Source organism: Tenrec ecaudatus, chromosome 3, assembly GCF_050624435.1.
Source record: "Tenrec ecaudatus isolate mTenEca1 chromosome 3, mTenEca1.hap1, whole genome shotgun sequence".
Lineage (NCBI taxonomy): Eukaryota > Metazoa > Chordata > Mammalia > Afrosoricida > Tenrecidae > Tenrec > Tenrec ecaudatus.
In genome coordinates this window covers 135,437,552-135,460,778 of record NC_134532.1, presented here as the reverse complement: position 1 = coordinate 135,460,778, position 23,227 = coordinate 135,437,552, and the positions used below count along the sequence as shown (strand labels likewise).

Below are 23,227 nucleotides of genomic sequence, written 5' to 3'. Positions count from 1 at the left end.
TACAGAATTTGTCTGGCTTCACATGAACAATATAGATATTAGCCAAAGTTGGTGCCATCTTTACTGAAGGCAATGTGGCAAAATGGATCAAGGTCTTTAGATGTGTGCCATACTTGGCTGGCTTTTACTGTGTCTGGTTCGTGCTTCTGCCTCATCATTTAGCCTCCAGTTCTTTGGACTTGAGCCAGCAGCCTGCCAACCTTATATCCCTTTCTCTCTACCATCAGCTGCCTGCCATCTGACCTGCCAGCCTTGGGTTCATCAGCCTCCGCAGCTGCACAAGTTCAGACAGCACCCAGCCTGGCATCTGATCTACTGATTTGTACCCTGATTGCTGTACAACTTGACTGCTTGTACATGTGTGTTCTGAAAGGTCTGCAGTTTGAAACCTTCAGTTGCTCCTTAGGGGAAAGATAGGGCTTTCTATGCCTGTGAAGCAGTGGTTCTCAACCTGTGGGTTGTGTGTGACCCTTTTGGGTGTAGAACGACCCTTTCACAGGAGTTGCCCGGTTCATAACAGTAGCAAAATTACTAGGAAGTATAACAAGGAAAATAATGTTATGGTTGGGTAGTCACCACAACATGAGGAACTATATTAAAGGGTCGCGAGGAGGCTGGAAAGATGGTGGACTAGGGACTCGCATACTCGGAGAGCTCTTTCGAACAAGGCGGGTTTGGTGTCCAGGCAGTCGAGTTGATGAGTGAAAAATCCCTCCGGGACAGCACCCCACCCCCACCCCATGCATTTGTCCTGAGCTGGGGCCTCGGTGATCCAGGTCCTGATTAGTGGGACATCTCGGGTCAGTAGGCTCCTGACATTGGGCGCGACTGACTATAGCCCCATTCCGTCCCCAAACTGGAATTCCGAGCCCAGAGATGCTTGGTTGCTCTGCGGAGACATGCGCAGTGTGGCGGGTTCCCCTACAGCAGCTGCCCACTAGCGGACCCCACTAGGAGAGAAGCTTCCCTTTCCTACGGTTCCCCTCTCCCCACGTGGCAGCGATCTGCCCTTGGGCACCCATCCCTCCCTCCATTCATCCAATGCCCGGGTAACTGACCTTCAGGCCACCGGGGGATGCCTAGGCGACCCCCATAGGAGACCATCCACTCCCATTGTTATGCTTGCCCCATCAACCTAGCTCCCACTCCACTCCCCACCCAGAAGCAGAGGTGCCCACTTCCCACTGGCGCTAGCCTGCAGCCGGAACTCATCCTGCTTTTATCCCCGACACTGCGTTTCTTCCTGAGCCACTTCAGGCTGGCCTGCACCACCGCGGAGCCCTGTGCCGGGCCCGGAGAGCTAGACCTGCCTGCCGGGGGGCACCCCTGCCGGCGCTGACAGCACCAGGCTCAACAGTGGGCGCCCCTGCCTACTGGGAGCGCGAGCGACAGGGCTTTGCACTCTTGCCAGAGTGGCATTGCCCGCCCCTGTGCGCTGCGGGGATTTCAGTGGCTGGCAGCTCCAAGATCCGAGGCTGCCATGACCCATTCCTCATGCCATTGCCGCTGTTTCCCGCTGTCCGATCCATCTCGGACGAAGTCTCTGAGGAGCTCACAGGGACCTCGGCTCAAGCGATAAACGCCACTTGCTAGGGAGCCTAGAACGTGGCTTTGCTGCCTCGCCAGAGCCGCCTGTGTGCTCCGCTGGCTCTGACCACCCCGGTGCCCTGCGGGGTGCCCTGCGGGTTCACCAGCGCCAACTTCTAAGCCTGCCCCAGCCCTTCCCAGCCGGCATAGGTGCCTCCCTCAGCACCCCTTACGGCCCCAGCTTTTTCCGGCCGATAAGGAGGTCTGTCCTGTGGGGCTTTTACCACCTGTGTAGCCTCTACCCACGGACTTAACTCTACAGGCCTGCAGGGACCTGGGAGTGCTTGCTGAACTGAAGACCATTTTACCCCCACATAGCCCAGCTCCGGAGTCCAGATCAGCACCATGTCCCGTGGCAGCGAGGCCTCACCCACCTCCACCTTCTATTAGGCATCACTAGAACTTGGAGGGAAAAGAAGGGGGGAAATTATATATATATATTTTATCTCATGCTTTTCTTTTACTTTCTGTGCTGTCTTTTCTCTCTTCTCTCGTCTCCCTTTTTCATGGTCGCTATTACTTCTCTTCGGCCCCTTTTCTGTAGGTTTCCCTTCTCTTTTTTTCTCCTTCCACTTCCACTATTATCACATCTTTTCTCTCATCTCTTATAGCTTCTTCTTATTTCTCTCTCCATTTTTTCTTTTTCCTCCCCAAATTTTGTTTAAAATGATTTTTAAAAATTTTAACCTTTTAAATTGTTCTTTTTTTATTACTACATAATAATAGGACTGCTCAGGGTACCCTGAAAAACCAGGTCAAAGCAGCCTGGGGGCACTCACTGAGGCTCCAGTACCCCCTCCAGTTGCTGAAACATCTCTCCACTGCGGGTCATTAAGCCTTCGGGGAACTCTGTCTACATTGCAGTCTGACCCATCCTTATAGTAGGACATAGGCAGCCGCCTGAAAGAATCTTTAAAAGTAACACAGATAAGGTTCCCCTGGCCTCCCAGAAGCATGGAGCCTATGAAAGGATCAAGGAAAAATCAACAGACCACATCACTCCTCCCCCCCAAAAAGACATGAAACATAGTAGCAGAGCTAATGTCTCTCATAGAAGAAACAGATACAGATCTGCCACAGAAGGAAATTTTCAGTCGTCTGCTTGCAGTAATACAGGCGCTGAGGGAAGCAAACCAGAATAAGGATGCAATGATAGAGGAGATGAAGTCCACAATAGAGGGGATGAAGTTCAACCAAAGGGAACTGCAGGAGCTAACAAAGGAGGTGGCAAAAACTACACACAAGGTCACAGAATTTACAAGGCTTGAGGAGGCAGAGAATTGTATAAGTGATCTCGAGGACACTCTAACAGACCTAAGTAAGTGAGAAAGACAGTCAGATAGGAAAATTAAAGAAACAGAAGATAGCCTGAGTTAAATGACAGATGCTATGAAGAGGAATAACATTCGAATAATTGGTCTACCGGAGCACAACACAACACACAAGTCGACAGCAAAGATAGCAAAGGAATTTCTGGAAGAAAACTCTCCCACCCTAACAAGGGAGAACCAGGCACTCATACACAAAGCAGAAAGGATACCAACTAGACTAGACCCCAAGAAGAACATGCCAAGACATATAATAGTAAAAATATCCAACTTAGAGGAAAATGCGAAAATTTTACAAGCAGCAGGAGAAAGGAAGACAGTCACATACAAAGGATCACAGGTAAGAATATGCTCAGACCTATCATCAGATACCATGAAGAGGAGGAGAGAATGGAGCAACATCTTCCAAAAGCTAAAAGAAAAAAAACGCCTCCCCCAGAATCCTGTACCCTGCCAAGTTATCCATTAAGATAGATGGTGAGATAAGAGTCTTCCAGGACAAGGAAAGACTCAAAGAATATGCTGCAAGACAACCAACCCTGTGGGAGATACTGGCTGACTCACTATGGCCAGAGGATCAACCTCCACCAATAACAAACAGGAGACCACCATACAGCCCATCTCCATCTAAAAGCCAACATGCCAGCAACAATTACCAGGACAACAGGGTCTCAGATGGAAAAGAAGACAAGACAGAAACTCTCCACTCAAACACAGCACACTGATATGAAGGGAGATAGGTAAGGACCCCAAACACAAAACAGGGTATGACAACTATGAATCCACAGCCAGTGATAATAACTCTTAAATCCAATGACTCAATTCGTACTGTAAAAGAAAAAGGCTTGAGGACTGGCTCAGAAAACATAATCCACCAATATGTTGCCTACAAGAGACATATCTTAAGCGCACAGACACGAATATGCTAAGAATAAAGGGTTGGCAGAAAGTTTACCAATCAAATTGTAATTCCCAAAAGGCAGAGGTGGCTATCTTAATCTCTGACAAAATGGATCTCAAGATCCAAACCATAAAAAGAGAAAAAGAGGAACACTACATAATGCTCAAAGGTTCAGTAAACCAAGAAGCACTTAGCATACTGAATATTTATGCTCCTAATAAAGGTGTGGTGAATTTCATTAAGCAAACTATGAAAAAAGATGAAAAAAGAAATCATGGACTCAACATGGAGGTTCTGGCTAACAACTAAGACAGCGGAAGGAAAGCAAAGGGATCCAAATGGGAGACAAGGAGGTGAAACTGTCGCTATTTGCAGACGACATGATCCTGTACATTGAAGACCCTAAAAGCTCCACAGCTGGAGTACTTATAGCGATAGAGGAATATGGAAGAGTGGCAGCATACAAGATCAATAAAGAGAAGTCGGTATGTTTTCTTTACACATTGGACAGGACCATTGAAGAGGGGATTAAGAAGGAAGTACCCTTCAGAGTAGCTAAGGATAAACTGAAATACCTAGGAATATATTTAACAAAAAATACTAAAGACCTATACAAGGAAAACTATAAGACCCTACTACAGGAAACCAAAAGCGACGTCCACAAATGGAAGAACATCCCCTGCCCGTGGATTGGAAGGCTTAACATAGTAAAGATGACAATCCTACCTAAAGCACTTTACAAGTTCAACGCTATACCAATTCAAATACCATCAACCTTCTTCAAAGAATTGGAAAACTGACCACCAATTTCATATGGAGAGGGAAGAAACCCAGAATTAGCAGAGAACTTCTAGAGAAGAAGGACACAGTTGGAGGGCTCGCCTTACCCGATTTTAAAGCCTATTACACAGCTACAGTAGTCAAAAGAGCACGGTATTGGCACAACGACAAATACTCAGACCAGTGGAAAAGAATAGAAAGCCCAAAAATAAGATCAAGGGTCCCAAAACCATCAAGTGGGAAGCGGATGCCCTTTTAAACAAGTGGTGCTAGAAACAAGGGTATCCACATGTAGAAAGATGAAACAAGACGTTTACCTCACCCCATGCACAAGAATAAACTCAAGGTGGATCACAGACCTAGAAGTTAAACCCCAAACCATCAGGACCATCAAGGAGGGAATTGGGACTAACCTCAGAGCACTGGCCCAGGGAACTCATAGGCTCATTGCAATAGGGAAGGGCTCACACACAGGTGAATTGAACATCGACAAATGGAACTTAATAAGAATAAAGCACCTGTGCACCTCAAAAGACTTCACCAAGAGGGTGACAAGACAACCCACAGACTGGGAGAGGATTTTTAGTAATGACACATCGGAGAAAGGGCTCATTAGTAAAATCTAAAACATCATCATGACCTGCAAAAAAGAGGAAAACAGATAACCCCCTAAGGAAGTGGGCAAAAGAACTGAAAAGCACTTTCACTAGGGAGGAGACCCATATGGCCAATAAGCATATGAGAAAGTGTTGTAGGTCATTAGCCATAAGAGAAATGCAAATCAAAGCAATCAATTTTATGCACATATTAATGTATCTGCAGGTCCACCTAGATAACATAGGCTGGACAAAAATTATGAGAAGAAAATAACGGGACCAACGGTCCCAGAGGGACATGAGAATGTGGGAGGTAGGAGAAGGGAGGTGTTGGCCAACACAGGGACAAGGGAACAGCGAGTGGTTCAAAACCAGTGGAGGGAGGTGATGCAAGGACTGGTAGGGAATGACCAAGGGCAAGGTAACTGAGAGGAATTACTGAAACCAGAATGAAGGCTGAATTGGTAGTGGGACAAGAGGAAAGTGTAAGGAAATTGAGGAAAGGAGGAGGGCATACATAGAAGACTAAATACAGACATGTACATATATAAATATATTTATGATTATGGGGGAAATAGACCTGTGTGCATATATTTATAGGTTCAGTAGTAGGGTAGAAGGTGGACATTGGGCCTCCTCACGTGTATTCCCTTAGTACAAGAGCACCTTGCTCAGCTAAACGGTCATTTCATGATACCCACATTTCCGACATGATCACTGGAGACAGACGTGTGCATGAGCAAATGTGGTGAAGAAAGCTGATGGTGCCTGGCTATCAAAAGATATAGGGTCTGGGGTCTTAAAGGCTTGAAGGTAAACAAGTGGCCATCTAGCTCGGAAGCAACAAAGCCCACAGAGAAGAAGCACACAAGCCTGTGTGAACATGAGGTGTTGAAGGGATCAGGTAGCAGACACCAAAGAACAAAAATCATCATTGTGTGATCACCTTCCCCACATAAACGCTGAAGACGAATGTGTGCATAAACGTGATGAAGAAGGCTGATGATGCCCGGCTATTGAGAGACATAGCATCTGGGAACTTAAAGGCTTGAAAGTAAACAAGCAGCCATCTAGCTCAGAAGCAACGAAGCCCACATGGAAGCAGCACACCAACATGTGTGATCATGAAGGGCAAAGGGACCAGGTTTCAAGCACCAAAGGCGGGGGGGGGGGGTGATATCATATAACTGTCAATGAGGGGACCACATGATGGGGACCCAATGCCCATCTGTAGACAGCTGGACATCACTTGCAGAGGAGTAGTGGGGAGGAAATGAGTCACTCAGGGTTCAGTGTAGCAACAATGAAACTCACAACCTTCCTCTAGTTCTTAAACGCTTCCTCCCCACAACTATCATGATCCCAATTCGACCTTGCAAACCTGGTTAGACCAGAGGATGCACAGCGGTACAGATGGGATCTGGAAACACAGGGAATCTAGGACAGATCAACCCCTCAGGACCAGCGTTGAGAGTGGTGATACTGGGAGGGAAGGAGTGGTAGAAAGGGGGAACTGATCATAAAGATCTACATATAAACTCCTCTCTGGGGGATGGGCAACAGAAAGGTGGGTGAAGGGAAATGCCGGACAGTGTAAGACAAGATAAAATAATAATTTATAAATTATTAAGGGTTCATGAGGGAGGAGCAGCGGGGAGGGAGGGGAGGGAAAAAAGGAAAATGAGCTGATTCCAGGAACCCAAGTGGAAAGCGAATTTTGAGAAGGATGAGGGCAACGAATGTATAAGTATGCTTTACTCAATTGATGTGTGTATGGGTTGTGATAAGAATTGCATGAGCCACAATAAAATGATTTAAAAACAAACAAAAAGAAAATAATGATGGCAACAAAGGTACAAATATGTTTGATACAATTGATGTATGGATTGTTATAAGAGCTGTACAATGATCATTTAATTAATTAAATTGTCTAAAAAAATAAAATAAAGGGTCACGGCATCAGGAAGGTTGGGAACCACTGCTGTAAAGAGCTACTGCCTTGGAAACTCACAGGGGCAATTCTCTCTTGTCCTATAAGGTTGCTATGAGTTCGCATTGCCTCGATTGTTTTTGCTTTGGTCTTCTCCTCCCATCCCTACGATTTTCTCTAATATTACTGGGAAACTCAGATTTAATAATTCAAAATTATCATAACTAGGAACTACTGGGTGGTGTAAACAGTTAACTTACTCAAGGCAGGAAGCTGGGGCTTGAGTTCACCCAGGGGCACTTGGAAGAAAGGCCTGGCAATCTGCTTATTTAAAGCATCACTGGTTTTGCTTCTCTCGAGAACCCAGCCTAAGACACTCACTATCTTTCTTTGTATTATGTAACAATCACCCCAGGGTGCCATGAGTCAGGAATAACACTTGCAAGTGGCTGCATTGGACCCACAGACTTTTGGCCTGTGACCTTCCTGCATTTAGCATCATTGCATATGGCTGTGTGTGTCTGAAGAGGGATCTATGGACTAGTATCAGACATATGGGCTAATATCGGACTTATGGGTCTGATCTGGATTGGGCTGGGCTGTTTTCTTGATATACAATTACTCTGTGATATAAAGCTCTTCTCATATATATTTGAGTGTCTCTGGATTTATCTCTCTAGTCAACCCGGCCTAATACACCTGGTCCGTGTCAGAACGGGTGATTTTTTTGGGTGGCAGACCACTAGGTCTTTCTCCAGAGTTGCCTCTGGGTGGCCTCAAACGTTGAACCTTTTATCTAACAACAAAGTGTAAGCCCAGGGATGCCCTTGTATAAATACCAATGTGAAGACTCTGTTTGGGACTGATGAATATTTACCTCTCGTGCAGATTAGCAGAGGCTTCCTTCCTCTTCCATCTTTTTTCCTTCCTCCCCTTCTCCTCCCATTCCCACTAGTTTCCCTCACACAACCAGGAAACTCAGTAGGATTTATTATTTTTATATCATGTAATCTATAACAGCATTTGACTATGGAATAAATAATTAGATGACTATATAAAAAAGAATAATCTAATATGACCATATAAATAAATATTAAAATGGGATACTATGAAACATAAGTATATTATAAATAAAAACTAATTATATATTGTATTATAATTTTAAAAATAATAACTATGGGTTGGTTACTGGGTGGCACAAAGAATTAATATGTTTGGTTGCCAGGCATCAGGTTGGGGTTCCAGACCACCCAAGGATAGCTGGGAAAATGGTGTGTCACCCTGCTTCTGAGAACATCGGCCCTGGGTGACTTGTGGGCACAGTTCCACTCTGACACATGGGGCCCCACGAGTCAAACTCGATTCCACAGCAAATGGAAAATCGTCCCGACAGGAACCTCAGCATTTGTGCCTCTCTCTATTTGACCTTCTAACTGTGATTCCCGGTACGATTTGAAGTCTCTTTCTTATCCCTTGACACTCACTCACTCGCCCTTTCTGTGTGTCTTTTACTGCAGCGCCTGCAAACCCCTTTCAGACAGGCAAAACATCTCTTTTAAATGAACACACGCTTGGTAAACGAACTGTTTGTAACAGACATGGCTGCGGTGCTGCTGGTGCTTCTAATAAACACGGAAAGTAACTGAATTCGTTAAAAGAAAAGTCTGCCATGTACTTTGATCTAGTGATTTCCTTTTGCGTGTTGACTCTCAGGAAATCAACAAGCACGCTCCCCCAAGATGCATGTTTCCTGAGAGCAAATGGCTGGAAACAGTTAAATGCCAGTCGTGGACACGTGTGGTGCATGCCCGCAGGATTCATCCCCTCTGCCCTGGTGGCATCTCTATGATTTAGCCTGCTGTTCCCACCCGTACACAGACTGGGTTCAGGCTGGTCCACTCAGAGTGAACTCCAGAATTAGAGCAGTGAAAGGCATGACTGGGAAGTCCCAGGCTGTTTTGTTTGTCCCTCCTGTCCCACTTGGAGTCGAAAGGATATCACTCAATCTAGGACAGCTTGCCACCACAGGAGAGGAGTTCACTGCAGAGGCTTTCGTCGTGGTGGCAGTTCGTTTCCATGGAGTCCCTCTAGACTCAGAGCGCCCCAGGGGACAGCGCAGACCTGCCCATGCCCATTGGGTTTCTTGGGTGTGCTCGTTACAGCACCGATTCACCCGGTCCTTCTCCTACCGAGATGTCGCTCAAGTTCACACCACCAAGCTTTCGGCTTATAGCCAAACGCTTAACTGCTCCAACAGAGCTCTGGATACTTTGATTAGGGGCCCTCAAATTCTGTTTGATCTAGTGTCATTTGAATTTCATGCTCCTTGCAACTGCAAGTGTTCTGATTAAAACAAAAAAAAGCTCAGCACGAATAGATGCATTTCATTAATGGTGGCACATATGGACAGAGGTATACCATGCAAAGCAATAAAACCCAAACCAAACTCACTGCCTTCGAGGCGATCCCAAAGCATAGTGACCCTATAGGAGACCTGGTGGTGTTGCTGGGTAAGCACTAGGCGGCTAACCTCAAGGTCAGCGGTTGAAACGCACCAGCTGCTCTGTGGGAGAAGGATGAGGTCACCTTCTCCCATAAAGATTTACAGCCTTGGGAACTCCACAAAGTGTCTTCATGAGTTGGATTCCAGTTGGTGGCAGTGGTTTTTCTTGGCCCTACAGGTGAGAGCAGAACTGCTCCTTAGGGTTTCTGAGACTACACCTGCAGCGGGGTGGTGCTTAGAGGAACCTTGATGGCGCAGTGGTTAAAGGATTTGTCCACTATGAAAAGGGCTGTCATAAAGATGAGGCCGTCTATTTCCAAAAAGATTTGTTGTGCTGGGGCGGTGTCATCAGTTGGTCTGACTCATAGCAACCTTCTGCACAATAGAGCCCTAGACACACTTGAAGGAAGCACTGTATGGTCCTGCGCCATCCACACAATTGTTTCAATACTGAGCCCATTGTTGCAGCAACGGTGTCAATCATCTCTTGAAGGGGCTTCCTCTTTTTCACCGCCCCTCTACTTCTCCAGGGACTGGTCTCTCCTGACAACATGTCCAAAGTACTTGCCATCCTTGCCTCATTCTGGCTGTACTTTGATTGGTTTGCTCTTTTGGTAGTCCATGGTAATTCCAATATTCTCCAGTACAATAATTCAATGCACCAATTCTTTTTAGGTCTTCTTTATTCAATGTTCAACTTTCACTTGCATACGAGGCGATGGAAAACACTATGGCTTGAGTCAGGTGCACCTTAGTCTCAAAGTAACATCCTTGCTTTTCAACACTCTAGACAGGTCTTGTGCAGCAGATTCACCAAAGCAGCGCATCATTTTAGTTCTCGACTGCTGCTTCCGTGAGCACTCATTGTAGATCCAAGCAAGGTGAAATCCTTGACAGCTATACTTTGCTCCATTTATCATGCTGCTACCTATTGGTCTAGTTCTGCAGGTTTTGGGTTTCTTTACATGGACTGTCGTCCACACTGAAGGCTGCGATTCTCGATCTTCATCAGCAAGTGCTTCAGTTCTGCCTCTTTCAGCAAGCGAGTCACTTTTGTGTCACCTGCATATCGCAGGCTTTTTAATACACCTTCCTCAAATGCTGATGCCACAAAGATTTTACAGCCTTAGAATTCTTATGAGGACAGTTCTACTCCGACCTATAGCATGGAATCCACTGGACGGCAGTGGATAAACCTGGTGGTTATCATCCTTTTGGGGAATGGGTTATATTTATTAAGATAATGAGACAGGATTAGTGAAGGATGTATCTGAGTCTATCTGTTTTGAGATATAAAAGAGATTGAACAAGCTAGAGAAGCAGAGATGAGGCAAGACTGATGCCACCTCACATGCATATCTCCAAGAAATTTGGAACAAACTGGAGAGTCAAGAATCCGCGCCCTCCCCCGCCCGCCCCCAGCCCCAGCTGACAGAGAGACAACACTTCCTGTAGGCTGAATGCAGACTCCTACCTTCCTGAAGTGTGAGAATATAAACTTCTGTCTGTGAAAGGCCCTCACCTGTGGTGTTCCTGTGACAACAGCCCCAATCAACTGTGACCAAGAGTAGTGTCCTTCTGTTGGTCAACATTTGCAGGAGGTCAGAGCCAGTGCTCATGTATTGCATTATTATAACAATCAACCTATGACCTCCTGACGCAATCAACATTGCTATCATTCGACTTTACACTGAGGAAGAAAACACAGAGAGTCCTGGGGTAACTTGCCTAAGGTCATGCTGCGAGGGACCTGGCTTTCTGAATAACCCTAGCCTGGAGCCCGACTCTTCAGAAATAAACAGTTGTCTAGTCACAAGAGCCCTTACTTTGCAATCATAAAAATGATGAAAGATCCAACATTGGCAGATTCATCAATGATGTTAAATTAGAAAAAGCTACCCATCTGAAGCTCGAGTCCCTGGGTGGTACAGTTAAGCCCTTGACTACTAACCTCAGTGTTAGTTGGTAGCACCCTGGGAGCAGATTTGGTGATCTGCTCCTAAAAAGATGCAGCCTCAGAAACCCTGTGGAGGGAGGGGAGTCTACTCTACATGCATTGGTCTGCCATGAGTTGGAATCCAAAAGCCCAGCGGCATTCTCTTATCCTCTAGATTTCCCTCAATGTCTGGTGAGGTAAGATAAGAGGTGAGATAAAGGGTGTGGAGTCTTGTGGCCTACCTGTAGTGCTGACAATTATTTTTGATCAAAGGAATGGAAAATACCTAATTGTATTAGCTCTTGATGGCTCAAAGCTAGTTTCATAACTTGCACTGGACCATTAAGAGTCAATGCACAAGTCTGTTCTGTGACTACCAATAAGTTTATCTTTGTTTGAAAAGTCAGCTTAAGTCCCTATTGATTTTTAAGCTTTAAAACATTTTTTAACCTTTTAATTATTAAACAAATGTATGTTCAAAGAGGGGGGGGAATAAACTATAGACAAACAAAAAGAACAAAATCGAAACAAAACAAAACACTTGTCTTTCTAAATCTGAGAGTAAACCGTTTGGCCCATATCCTTGCAAATTACTAAAATGCAAGACATATTTTATATAAAAACAACACAGCCATACTTGCCTGTGTTAACATATTAACCACATATCTAAAGTTACTAAAAACTATCATACAATATGCAAGGGACTTCAAAGAGTTCAGGAAAAGATTCCATTATCTTTTCCATCCATTTTTCTACACACTTTGTGGAGCCCCCTCATCTATCCATGCTTCTAGAATTTAATTTTTGATTCCCAAAGAACACAATATTGGAAACAAATGTGAGCACTGCATTTTTGTGAGCTGTAATTTAACATGTTAAAAGACATTCCTTATAGCCACATAGAAACAGCCAAGAACCATTAGTGTATGGTGCCAGTAGGATCGCTATGTCATGACATTAACGATGGTGGCCCCTTACCTATTATCATGCCTTGTTTGATGACAGCAGTGAGTTAAGTTATCACAATGCTTGTTCCTTTAAATAACCCATTATTATTTTTAGTCCACAGTTCAGATGTTTTTAGTAGTTAGAATTCCAGACACCACTCACTCTGTCTCTTTATATTTTTATACTTCCTTTTGTTTCTACAAAATCTCACCCATTGTGTTATATTATTACTATTAATTTTTATGCATGTTGAAAATCCTGCTCTTATTTCATCATTCCTTATTGCTAAAAGGGATGGGAAGGGTTGTTAGCTTTTTAGTTACATTGTTTTCCTACCTCAAGAACAGCCCTCAAACTAGGAGACTGATAATACTGTGGAACAAGCGACTCTGTGCAATTTTCCTGCCTATTTCAGCAACTTCAAATCACCCCCATTAAAGAGAGTCCTCAGTAGACAGAATAAGAAGTCACACACACTTTGAGCACAGGAACCAATGAAGGAAACACGTTCACTTACCAGTAGGCCATTAGGAAGGGGACTGTAATGTGTCCGCCTGCAGAAGCCACCGTGACAATATGACCATGATTATTCTTCATCATGGCAGGAAGAAATGCCTTTGTGGTCTAGAAATATTTTTTTTCAATCAAAAGATTAAAAAAAAGAAAGAAAGAAAACTGTTACTTTTGGTTCACAGACCAACTGGGAATATTTTGAAACAAAGGTATATTTTTGGTAATGTTGTTCATGGTATAAAAGAGAAGCTTAGGCTGATGGGCAAAATGTGGCAACAGAAGGCAGCTGGACTGGACGCCCAGGTGAGAACAACTGATATGGACACGACTGTGGAAAGCTTTGAAAATCCCTCTCATTTAAATTTAGTTCATATTCCATGCCCCTCTATCCTTCTCCGATTGTCTTTGATTTCTTCTATCCCTTTCTGTATTCAATGGAGCTAGTAATCTAGAATTATCCAAAGAATTGTCAGGTAATATGAATTCATGCCACAGTTAAGTAGTTATGTCATCAAAATACAGAGGTGACCAGCAATCTTCCAGTGGTCACTGGAAACAAAACTTACTGAGCATCAACTCTGGGCAGGAGCTCCAGAAACAAGTCATACATGGTTCCTACCCAAGCATCTTATACTTCAAGAGTGGCCTAAAGGAAGGGGAGCATGTCATACCAGTGTAAACACAGATGACAATGACTTGGGAATGTCAACATGAAATAAACCTGTGTTTTCACCAACCCAAATACTCTTTGTTAGATGGTTCACCCTAAAGTCACATCCAAGAACACTTTGAGGTACCCTTTTAGGCATTGGCCTTTTGAGCAATATTCAGCATCTTTAGATTCTAGGATCTTGAATGGTGAGGTTCAGGGAAAGTCTGCAATGTTGGGACCAGAACCTAACATGAGTGGAGCACTCAGGAGAAGAGGAAAGCAAACTTTTTATGCAGGGCTTGGGAATCTTCTCTTCTGACAAGGTCCATTTGGATATTTACAACATCATTTGTCGGCCACACACAATTATCCATTTGAAATTTAGCCTGCTATACGTGACCAAGCATTTCATTAACTCGCCCCTCTATGTGGAACTGTTTCGCATTGGTGAAGCATGTGATATTAGTTGGCATCGATGACTTCCTGGGTCTTATACAGCCCATGGACTGGACATTCCCCACCTCTTTTTTATACTACCAAGTGTGATTCAGATATCCCTAACTCTTTGTCTCTAAAAGGGATCGCATTGCAGTGTAAGAACATAGCTTGGAACGAAATACACAGAACTGCTGACATTAATCGTCAGTATTTTTATTTTCAGAAAAAGGAAGAACAAATGGACTAATTGATGGGATTGGAGGTGGCACAAAAGGATCGCTTTGTCTAATGTTGTCCGTGATCCCTGGAGAGAATGTTCGTTTGATTTGGTATTTCCTATATCTACTGAAAGGTCCATTTTAAACATAATCTTATTCAAATGGGAATGTTTTCTCAAATAAATCATACTTACCCAGAAATGGGCAAGTATATTGACTTCAAAAGTCCTTTCAATCTGGGGGTCCTGTGTAGCCATTATATCAGCTGTGAAGACTACACCAGCATTATTGACTAAAATACTCACATCTCCAACTTCTGTCTTCACCTTTAAAAATGAAATCAGAAAACATACACATCATTATCACAGTAGGCTTGCATGCAGTGGTTCTTAAAGAAAGATAGGTTTTTCTACTAGAGTAGAACATGTGTCACGTCATGTAGACACATGGGAAAAAACTCACTATTTTTAATTTAGGTGCTTATATGTGGGAGCAAAGATGTTTGCCCTTTAGGTGAATGGGACAGGAACACCACCTTCCATGATTCTTGGCCGATGGGAGAATGCTGATGGCTCAGCCATGGGAGCTTATGAAGCAATAGCTGACCTGTTTCTCCGCCTGGGATAAGTGGACATTACATCCTGTGCCCTTATCAGTTATGTCATGTTCCCAGCCTCATCAGCCCCTCCTATCAGTGAATAACTTGGCCCATGTGTTCATGCTTCTTTGTAAACCTTGCAATTGTGAACTACCCCTCTGTGTGCAAACCTGTCACACACTTGCTGAGAGAGTATTTAAACCTGGCCCTAATTAAGCTCTAGGCCCCGGAGTGTCTTACTGCAGGGACCCCTTCGTGCCTTAACTTTTGTCAGTCTCTTGTGTATGTATATAAATTTTCTCCTTGAAAATCATCCCCTCTTGAACCTGTTTGATTTGTAAGATAAGAACCCCCTGTACATTATCTTACACTTATTTGCCAAAAAAACTCAGGCTGTAAGACTACTAAGAAGTACCGTGCTGTTGCAATTTGGTCTTTTGGCTGTGATCTCTATTGATTACAGCTTGAGAGACATTTGGTTAACAGACACCGGAGTTTGCTATCAGTCATAAGCAGCATTTATTTTTCTTACTACTTCAAAAGGTAAGCACACGCAAAAAAAAATTAAGAAGTAATTGCTAACTGAAAAAGATTAGCGGTTGGAACGCATCAACAATTCCTTGGAGGAAAGATGTGCAACCTGGTTACATAAGAACGATAGCCTTGCAAACCCTTTGTAGCCATTCTCCTCTGTCCTTTGGGGTTGCTATTTCAGTATCCACTTGGTAGCAACAGGTTTGAATTTTTGTTTTTGTGTTTTTACACGTTTTGTTTTCTGGTGTGGGGAATTATGTAAATTTGATTACACCCTTAAGCTAACTACACCTACTTATTTTTTTTTCTATTTCTGTATTTTCATGGTCATTCCATGCTACCCTATTGCTCTATCTGTACATTCAGTTCTAATGCTCCATCGTGTGGTGAAGAACACAGGCCCCGTGGGCAACCTTGAGTTAGTCCTGGCTCTGCCTCTCACTGTTAGGCCTGGAACAGGCTGCTTAATCTCTCAAAATTTAGTTCCTCCTCTGGAAAACAGATCTAATAATACCGCGCTCTTGTGAGTTGTGGTGGGCACAAATGAAACAATATCTCATTTTTTCATTGTGAGTTGGCATTGTCTCTGGCACATGTAATATTTAACTATTATTTTCTATATTTATTAAATGTTCATCTATATAGGTTTATAAGTAACACCAGGAGCCCTGATGGGACAGTAGACTGAGGGTAGTAAGGTTGTTGGTTCAAACCCACCAGTCACTCCAGGGGAGAAATATGAGGTTGCCTGCTACTATAAGGATGGGAATTTCAGCTGAGAAAATTCATCTAAAAGGATGCTTCGAATGCAAGAGAGAGCATACTCTGAAATATACAGATGGTATGTACTCAGAAGGCAGGAATAGCAGGCAAAGCCATTTTAAAAACCTATCTTCATATCTTTCAAATGCGAATGTGATTAGTAGCAGTGTCTTCAAATAAGAAAGCTCTTAGATCTTGATACTTTTTATAATATTGGACAAACACAGATTCCCAAAACTCTATGAAGTAGCATAGTATGCCCACTGTGATGAGGTGAAATGACTTGGTCTGTTTCCTCTATACACAGTCTTTGTAATTCTCTCCAAATGACTGGGTGGTAGCATGCAAATAAGGTGTAGATGACTCGTCATAGGGGACTACTCAGTTTCGCCATCCCACTGGGTAAAGTGAGCCATCTCAGAGGCAGGAAGGGAGATCTCATGCCCAGCAAAAAAAGAAGAGTCAAGAAGGAAAGGTGGGGTGGGGGCTTCCTATATGACCCAGTAATCCCTGTACCTGGAATAGGTCCTAGAGAAATGAAAGCTGTGACATGGACTGAGTCACATGTATACCCCAAGCAGCACCATTCACAAAAGCATAAAGGAAATGCCCATCAATGGGAGAAGAGATAAGTAAATTTTGGTACCTATGCACAATGACGTGCTAGGCAATGTTAACCCATAGTGGTAAATCTGCTAAACGCCTCCTAACATGGATAAACCTGGATGAAATTATGCCCAGTGATATTAGGCAATCCCCAAAGGGCAAATATTACATGAAACCACTGCTATAAAAAGTAAAGAAAAAAGGTATGCACATGAACAGGCACAGTTTTGATGGTTATAGAAGTGACGGGAAGTCACGGGCTAAAGCGTAGAAAAATATTAACTTAGGTGAAGGAATAGACAATATACAATAAAGGAAGGTTAGGGGGAAAATTATGCTCAGTCAGAACCTGAGGCATAAATTTCAGTGACCGTTCTCATTCCCAAATCTTCTATTAAAATGGACTGAACCGAGCTCCAAGATAGTCCAGAAAATAGTCCATCAGTCTTCGAGCACAAGTGCACAACTTTTGTTGAAATTTTAGTCCATTCAGGAAGTTGATGGACATCCAGAATGATGTTAGTCATCAATTGACATTCCAACTTTTTGAAAACCACTCATACACTTGAGTTTTTCCTTCAGCACTGTTCTTGTAATCTGTGTTCAACATCACAACAGTTTCTGCAGAACTCTTCCCGAGCAGGAAACAAAATTTCACAACCTCACACTGTTTTCTTGGCCATCACAGTGTCTAGCTATTAAAAGATACAGCATCCAGTGTCTTAAAGGTTTGGATATAAACAAGCAGCCATCTAGCTGGGAAGCAACAAAGCTCAAATGGAAGAAGCACACCAACCTGTGTAATCATGAGGTATCAACAAGCTGAGGTATCAGGTACCAGAAGACCCAAAACACTTATCTCAATGCGAACAAGTCGGGCAGAGTGGAGATCCAAAGCTCATCTATACACAACTGGACATCCCTCACAGAATGGTCACAAGGAAGGGACAAGCCAGCCAAGGTGCAGTGTAGCATCGTGGACACGTACAACATTATTTTAGTTCTTTAAGGTTCCTCCAACCCCACTATCATGATCCCAATTCTACCATAAAAATCTGGCTAGACCAGAGCATGTACACTGGCACAGATATGAGCTCTTGACACATAGAATCCAGGACAGATAGACCCCTCAGGACCAATAATGAGAGTATCGAGACCAGAAGGAGAAGGGGAAGGTGGGAGTAGAAAGAGGGAACTGATTACCATGATCTAAATATAACCCCCTCCCAGGGGGATGGATAACAGAAAAGTGGGTGAAGGGAGACATCGGTCAATGTAAGAGATGAAAAAAAAAACTTATAAATTAACAAAGGTTCATGAGGAGGGAGGGAAGGTGGAGGACTGAGAGAGAAAAAAAAGGAGGAGCTGATACCAAGGACTCAAGTTGAAAGAAAATGTTTTGAAAATGATGAGGGCAGCAAATGTACAAATGTGCTTGACACAATGAATGTATGTATGTACTGTGATAAGAACTATACAAACCCTCAATAAAATGATTTTTAAAAACCCAAACCTGCCAGGTAATTCCAATGATTTTCTTTACCATTAAGGTGTATATGTTAAATGTATCTGTAAATATGAACTCAGGGCGATGCCCTGTGGTATACAGTACCTCTCCATTGTGTAGAGAAGAGACAAACAATGCTTTATAGAAAGGTATCTATCTACTTTAAAATCCAATGAAGAACCCAGACTTTCTAATCCAACTATTAGAAACTGCTTCTTTCCCAATATGCATTGCTTATGTGAAATAACTTGTTAGTATTGTGTCCCCTCCCCCACCGCCAAGTATCCCCACAAAACTACTTGCATCAGGACCAGACTGGCCAGGTGGAGGTGCTCAGTTGAAAGAGATACAGATTCCTGAGCCCCACTCAGACTTCCCAGGCAAAAATATCTGGGAGTGTACCCAAGAATATATATTTTTAAGCAAGTTTCCCGAGAAATTCCCAAACAAAACCTCTAGGTTCTAGTTCTGTATTCCCAATAGTTGGCTGAAAGACCTTGGCCTGGGGCAAATGACCAAGCTTTTCAGTTACCTCTCTGCTAACTGAAAGGCCTAGGTCAGCTCTAAAATTCCTCCGAGCTAGCATGGTATGATTCTAACCAAAAATAAATCTTACCTTCTTGGCTGCGCTGTAAATATCTTCTCGCTTACTGCAATCTACGACAAACGCATGTGCCCTCGCACCCAGTTTCCTGCATTCTTCAGCCGTTTCTTCAATTCCATTCTAGATGAAGCAAAAAGTGGGTGGAAGAACAGAATTAATGACATTTGCCTATTATATCGGGCAGCGAAAGATAATCAAGGCTAGGTGTATTTAAACATCAGTTGGGCAAGAAATTAACTGGTACATACTTTAGAGACACTCGGCTCACAGTAGCTTCTCTGATTTGATGCTGAATTCAGAACAACTTTTAGAAAATCTTAAAAGTGCTAGTTTTTTTGCATTTTAAATCTGTTGTGAATGAATGTTTGTGTACGTTCCATGTCAGCCTTTAAAAAAGCAGTAAGCTTTGTGCCATGAGTTCATTCCTTCAACTTTTTAAAGTGCAGATCATGCTCTCTGGGTTTGGAAGACATTAGAGACACAATTATGAATGATACGCAGCCTAGGAGAAAGGAGCGTGGGTTAAGTTTAATATTTAGATAGGACCATATTAAATTTTTATTATCGTAACAAAATAATTAATACCGATAGTTTCATATAGTTCATCCTAAAATATTGTGTTAAGTATAGAAATAGAGCTATCTACAAATGGGAATATCTAAGAGCAACACACAATATACAAGTTAGTTCTTAAGAGTGAGTCCAACGGCCAGGTAAAGTGTAAGCTGAAGGGTAGATAAGAGAATGGTCTTGGAAAGGAACCGTTACTAAATCTTTGTTGCTGAAGCACAGAACTCATTAGCAACTATGAGTCTGGATTAAGGGCATTCCATGTCAGGTGTTCCACAGTTAAACACTCTGCTGCTAACTGAAAGCCAGTGTTCTGAACTCACAGTAGGTACAAGGAAGAAAGGCCTGGTGGTATGCTTTCCTAAAACTTACAACTGAGAGGATAGGCAGTTCTACTCTGTCGATGGGATTGATAGGCTTGACAAACTTGACTCCCGGGAACCAAACAACAATATAATCACATTAAGTTTTATTCACCCCTGAGGAGGGAGCACTAGAACTGATTGGGATTACACAACTCATTTTAAGGGTGATTTAACCAATGGATGGTGGAGCTCTAATATTGATTGTACAATTCTTCTTGATATGATTGAACGACTGAAATATTGAATTATATGGTATGTGGATTAGGTGCCAATAAAACTGTTGGAAAGAAAGAGTTTTATTCATTCAATTATAAAATGGACAAAAGACTTGAATAGACATTTAACCGAAGAGCCTATTCAGATGGCCACCAAAGAGATGTTCAACATCATTAGCCATTAAAGACATGCAAATCAAAACAAGAATGAAGACATCATTTTTCTCCTACTAAGGAACCCTGGTGACATAGTGGGTAATCCAATTGGACTGCTAAGCACAAGGTCAGTAGTTCAAACTCACCAATTGATTTGTAGCATAAAGATGAGATTGCTTCCATAACGATTTATACTCCCATAAAGACGTACACCTTAGAGAAGTTAAACACTGTCCTATCAGGTCAGTACGTGGCAGACTCAGTGGTGGGATTTAGCTGGTTCACACCAGCTAACTGTTCCCTAATTTTTTGTGGTATTCTGCAGCCCAGTGGTTAAACTAGCACTTGTAATCCGGGTTCTTTCTAAGATGGGTGGCTGGGCAGTGGCCCAATGCAGAAATCACAAATTTCCATTCCTTACTCTCTTTTAACATTTATTTGCACAACAGCATATTCAAAGAGCTGGTAGTAAGTTCACGCCATTCCATAAGTATAAAAAACTATATGGAACGATGCTTGTAGTATTTATTTATTCAATCATTTCACAGAACTCGGTCTCCTTTTGATGAAATATTACATTTTTATTCTCATTTGTTACTTCAGTAAACAGACACATCCATAAAGAGAAAGAGTGTCAAACAACCAAAGGTTGACAGGCTGTCATTAGTTTCAGTTTCTGGCAAGACATTATCAGTGAATATTTAATATTTGGGGAGGAAAGTGTGATCAGAAAATCAATCTGTGCTTCTTAGAGTTTCTTTAGCATGTATGCAGGACAGTGAAAATATGACTTTAAAAAATTAAATCATTTTATTGGGGGCTCTTACAGATATAACAATCCATAAATCAATTATATCAAGCAAACTTATACATATGCTGCCATCAAAACACTATTTTTCTAATTGAGCCCTTATTATTAGCTCCTTTTTTTCCTTCCACCTTCATGAACCCTTGATAAATTCTTTATATATATATATATATATATATTACACCATCCACAGTATCCCTTCACCCATGTTTCTGTTGTTCGTCCCCCTTGAGGGGGGGTATTATACATCTTCATCTTTTCCCCACCTCTCCCCCTAACTCAGTAAGTCACTATTCCCATTACTGTTTCAGTGGGGGTGGGGGTATGGAACCTATCCTGGCTTCCATGGGTTGAAAGCTCTCATCTGTACCAATGTACATATTCCAGCATAGCAGGATTTTTTAGGTAGAACTGTATCATGATAGTGAGGAGGAGGAAGCATTAAGAAACCAGAGGAGTGGGTGAACAAGTAAATGTGGTGAAGAAAGCTGATGGTGCCCGGCTATCAAAAGAGATAGTGACTGGGGTCTTAAAGGCTTGAAGATAAACAAGCGGCCATCTAGCTCAGAAGCAAGAAAGTCCACATGGAAGAACACACCAGCCTGTGTGATCGAGTGGTCCCAAAGGGATCAGTTACCAGGCATCAAAGAAGAAAAAATCATATCATTGACTGCACACCTCCATGATAGGATCGCTGAAGACAAATGGGTGCATAAGCAAATGTGGTGAAGAAAGCTGATGGTGGCCGGCTATCAAAAGAGATAGCGTCTGGGGTCTTAAAGGCTTGAAGGTGAACAAGCGGCCATCTAGCTCAGAAGCAAATAAGCCCACATGGAAGAAGCACACCGGCCAGTGCGATCATGAGGTGCCCAAGGGACCAGGTATAAGGCATCATGCAAAAAAAAAAAGATATAAGTGTGTGTATGTATGTGTATATATGTGTATATGTATATATGTATGTGTATATATGTATATATATATCATATTAAATGAAGGGGGAAGTGCAGAGTGGAAAAAAAAAAAAGAAACCAGAGGAATGTTGTGTGTATGTTTGTTGTGTGTATGCATCCTGAGCCAAACTGCACCTTGGCTGAATTACCTCTTCTGTGTAACCCTTCGGAGATCCCCTGAGGGGATGTCCTGCTGTGTACAGATAGGCTTTGGGTCTCCACTGTGACACCCCTTGTTTGCATTGATATAATTGTTTGTTTTTGATCTTCTGAAACCTGATCCTGTTGACACCTGAGGATCACACAGGCTGGTGTGCTTCTACCACATGGGCTTTGTTGCTTCCTTGATAGATGGCCCCTTATTTATCTTCAAACCTTTAAGACTCCAGGCCCTATATCTTTTAATAGCTGACACCATCAGCTTTCTTCACCACATTTGTTTATGTACCTGTTTTGTCTTCAGTGATTGTGTCAGAAAGGTGAGTATCACACATTGCCAGGTTATAGGAACAAAGTGTTCTTGTGTTGAGGGAAGACTTAAGAGGAGGCCAAAAGTCCATCTGCTACCTTAAAACTTTAACATATAAATATATGTACATAGACCAATACCTCTATCCTTATATATTAATATATTTACAGATGTACATGATTATATTTATAGCTATGGTACCATTTCAGATGTTGGACATACTTGCAAAGAATTTTCAATTTAATAACAAGACGGATAAAATTGTGGGCCAATATATTTGTTTTTTGAACAAAATATAAAGATGCGAATTCATAGGCACACAGATCTACAGGTAATATAAAAGTATGGATTTTAACCTCTGAAAGGCATTTGGGAAAGGAGCCCTGGTGGTGTAATGGGTTACGAGATGGGCTGCTAACCATAAGTTCAGCAGTTTGAACCCACCAGTTATTCACTCGGAGGGAGAAAGATGAGGCTTTGGCACCTGGGAATGGTGCGACCTGTGGTCACACTGAAGACATTGAAATATATGTATTTCACACATATTCTATGCACACGTATATGCATACACTATCCATATATATATAATTTGTATGTCTTGTGCATAATAAAAAATACATTATGGATAAAGTATGCAATTACTGAAAGTATTCAAAAAGCTAAAAATATTGTCAGGACAACTACAGTAAATTAAGCAGAAGCAGAAAGGGGTTTTTCAAAGATGAACATGTGTTCAGAGAAGAGAAGTCTCTT

At 42.6% G+C, this 23,227-nt stretch overlaps 1 protein-coding gene across 1 annotated transcript in view; it reads right to left on the bottom strand.

Annotated features, from left to right (window-relative positions):
- The window catches only part of HSD17B11 (hydroxysteroid 17-beta dehydrogenase 11), a 57,818-nt gene that overhangs the window by 19,902 nt on the left and 14,689 nt on the right, over window positions 1-23,227 (bottom strand). The window contains exons 2-4 of the mRNA XM_075544044.1: window positions 18,954-19,061; window positions 14,525-14,656; window positions 13,027-13,133 (exon numbers count right to left, since the gene is read on the bottom strand). Coding sequence (XP_075400159.1) covers window positions 13,027-13,133; window positions 14,525-14,656; window positions 18,954-19,061 — 347 coding nt within the window. The remainder of the gene's footprint in view (window positions 1-13,026; window positions 13,134-14,524; window positions 14,657-18,953; window positions 19,062-23,227) is intronic.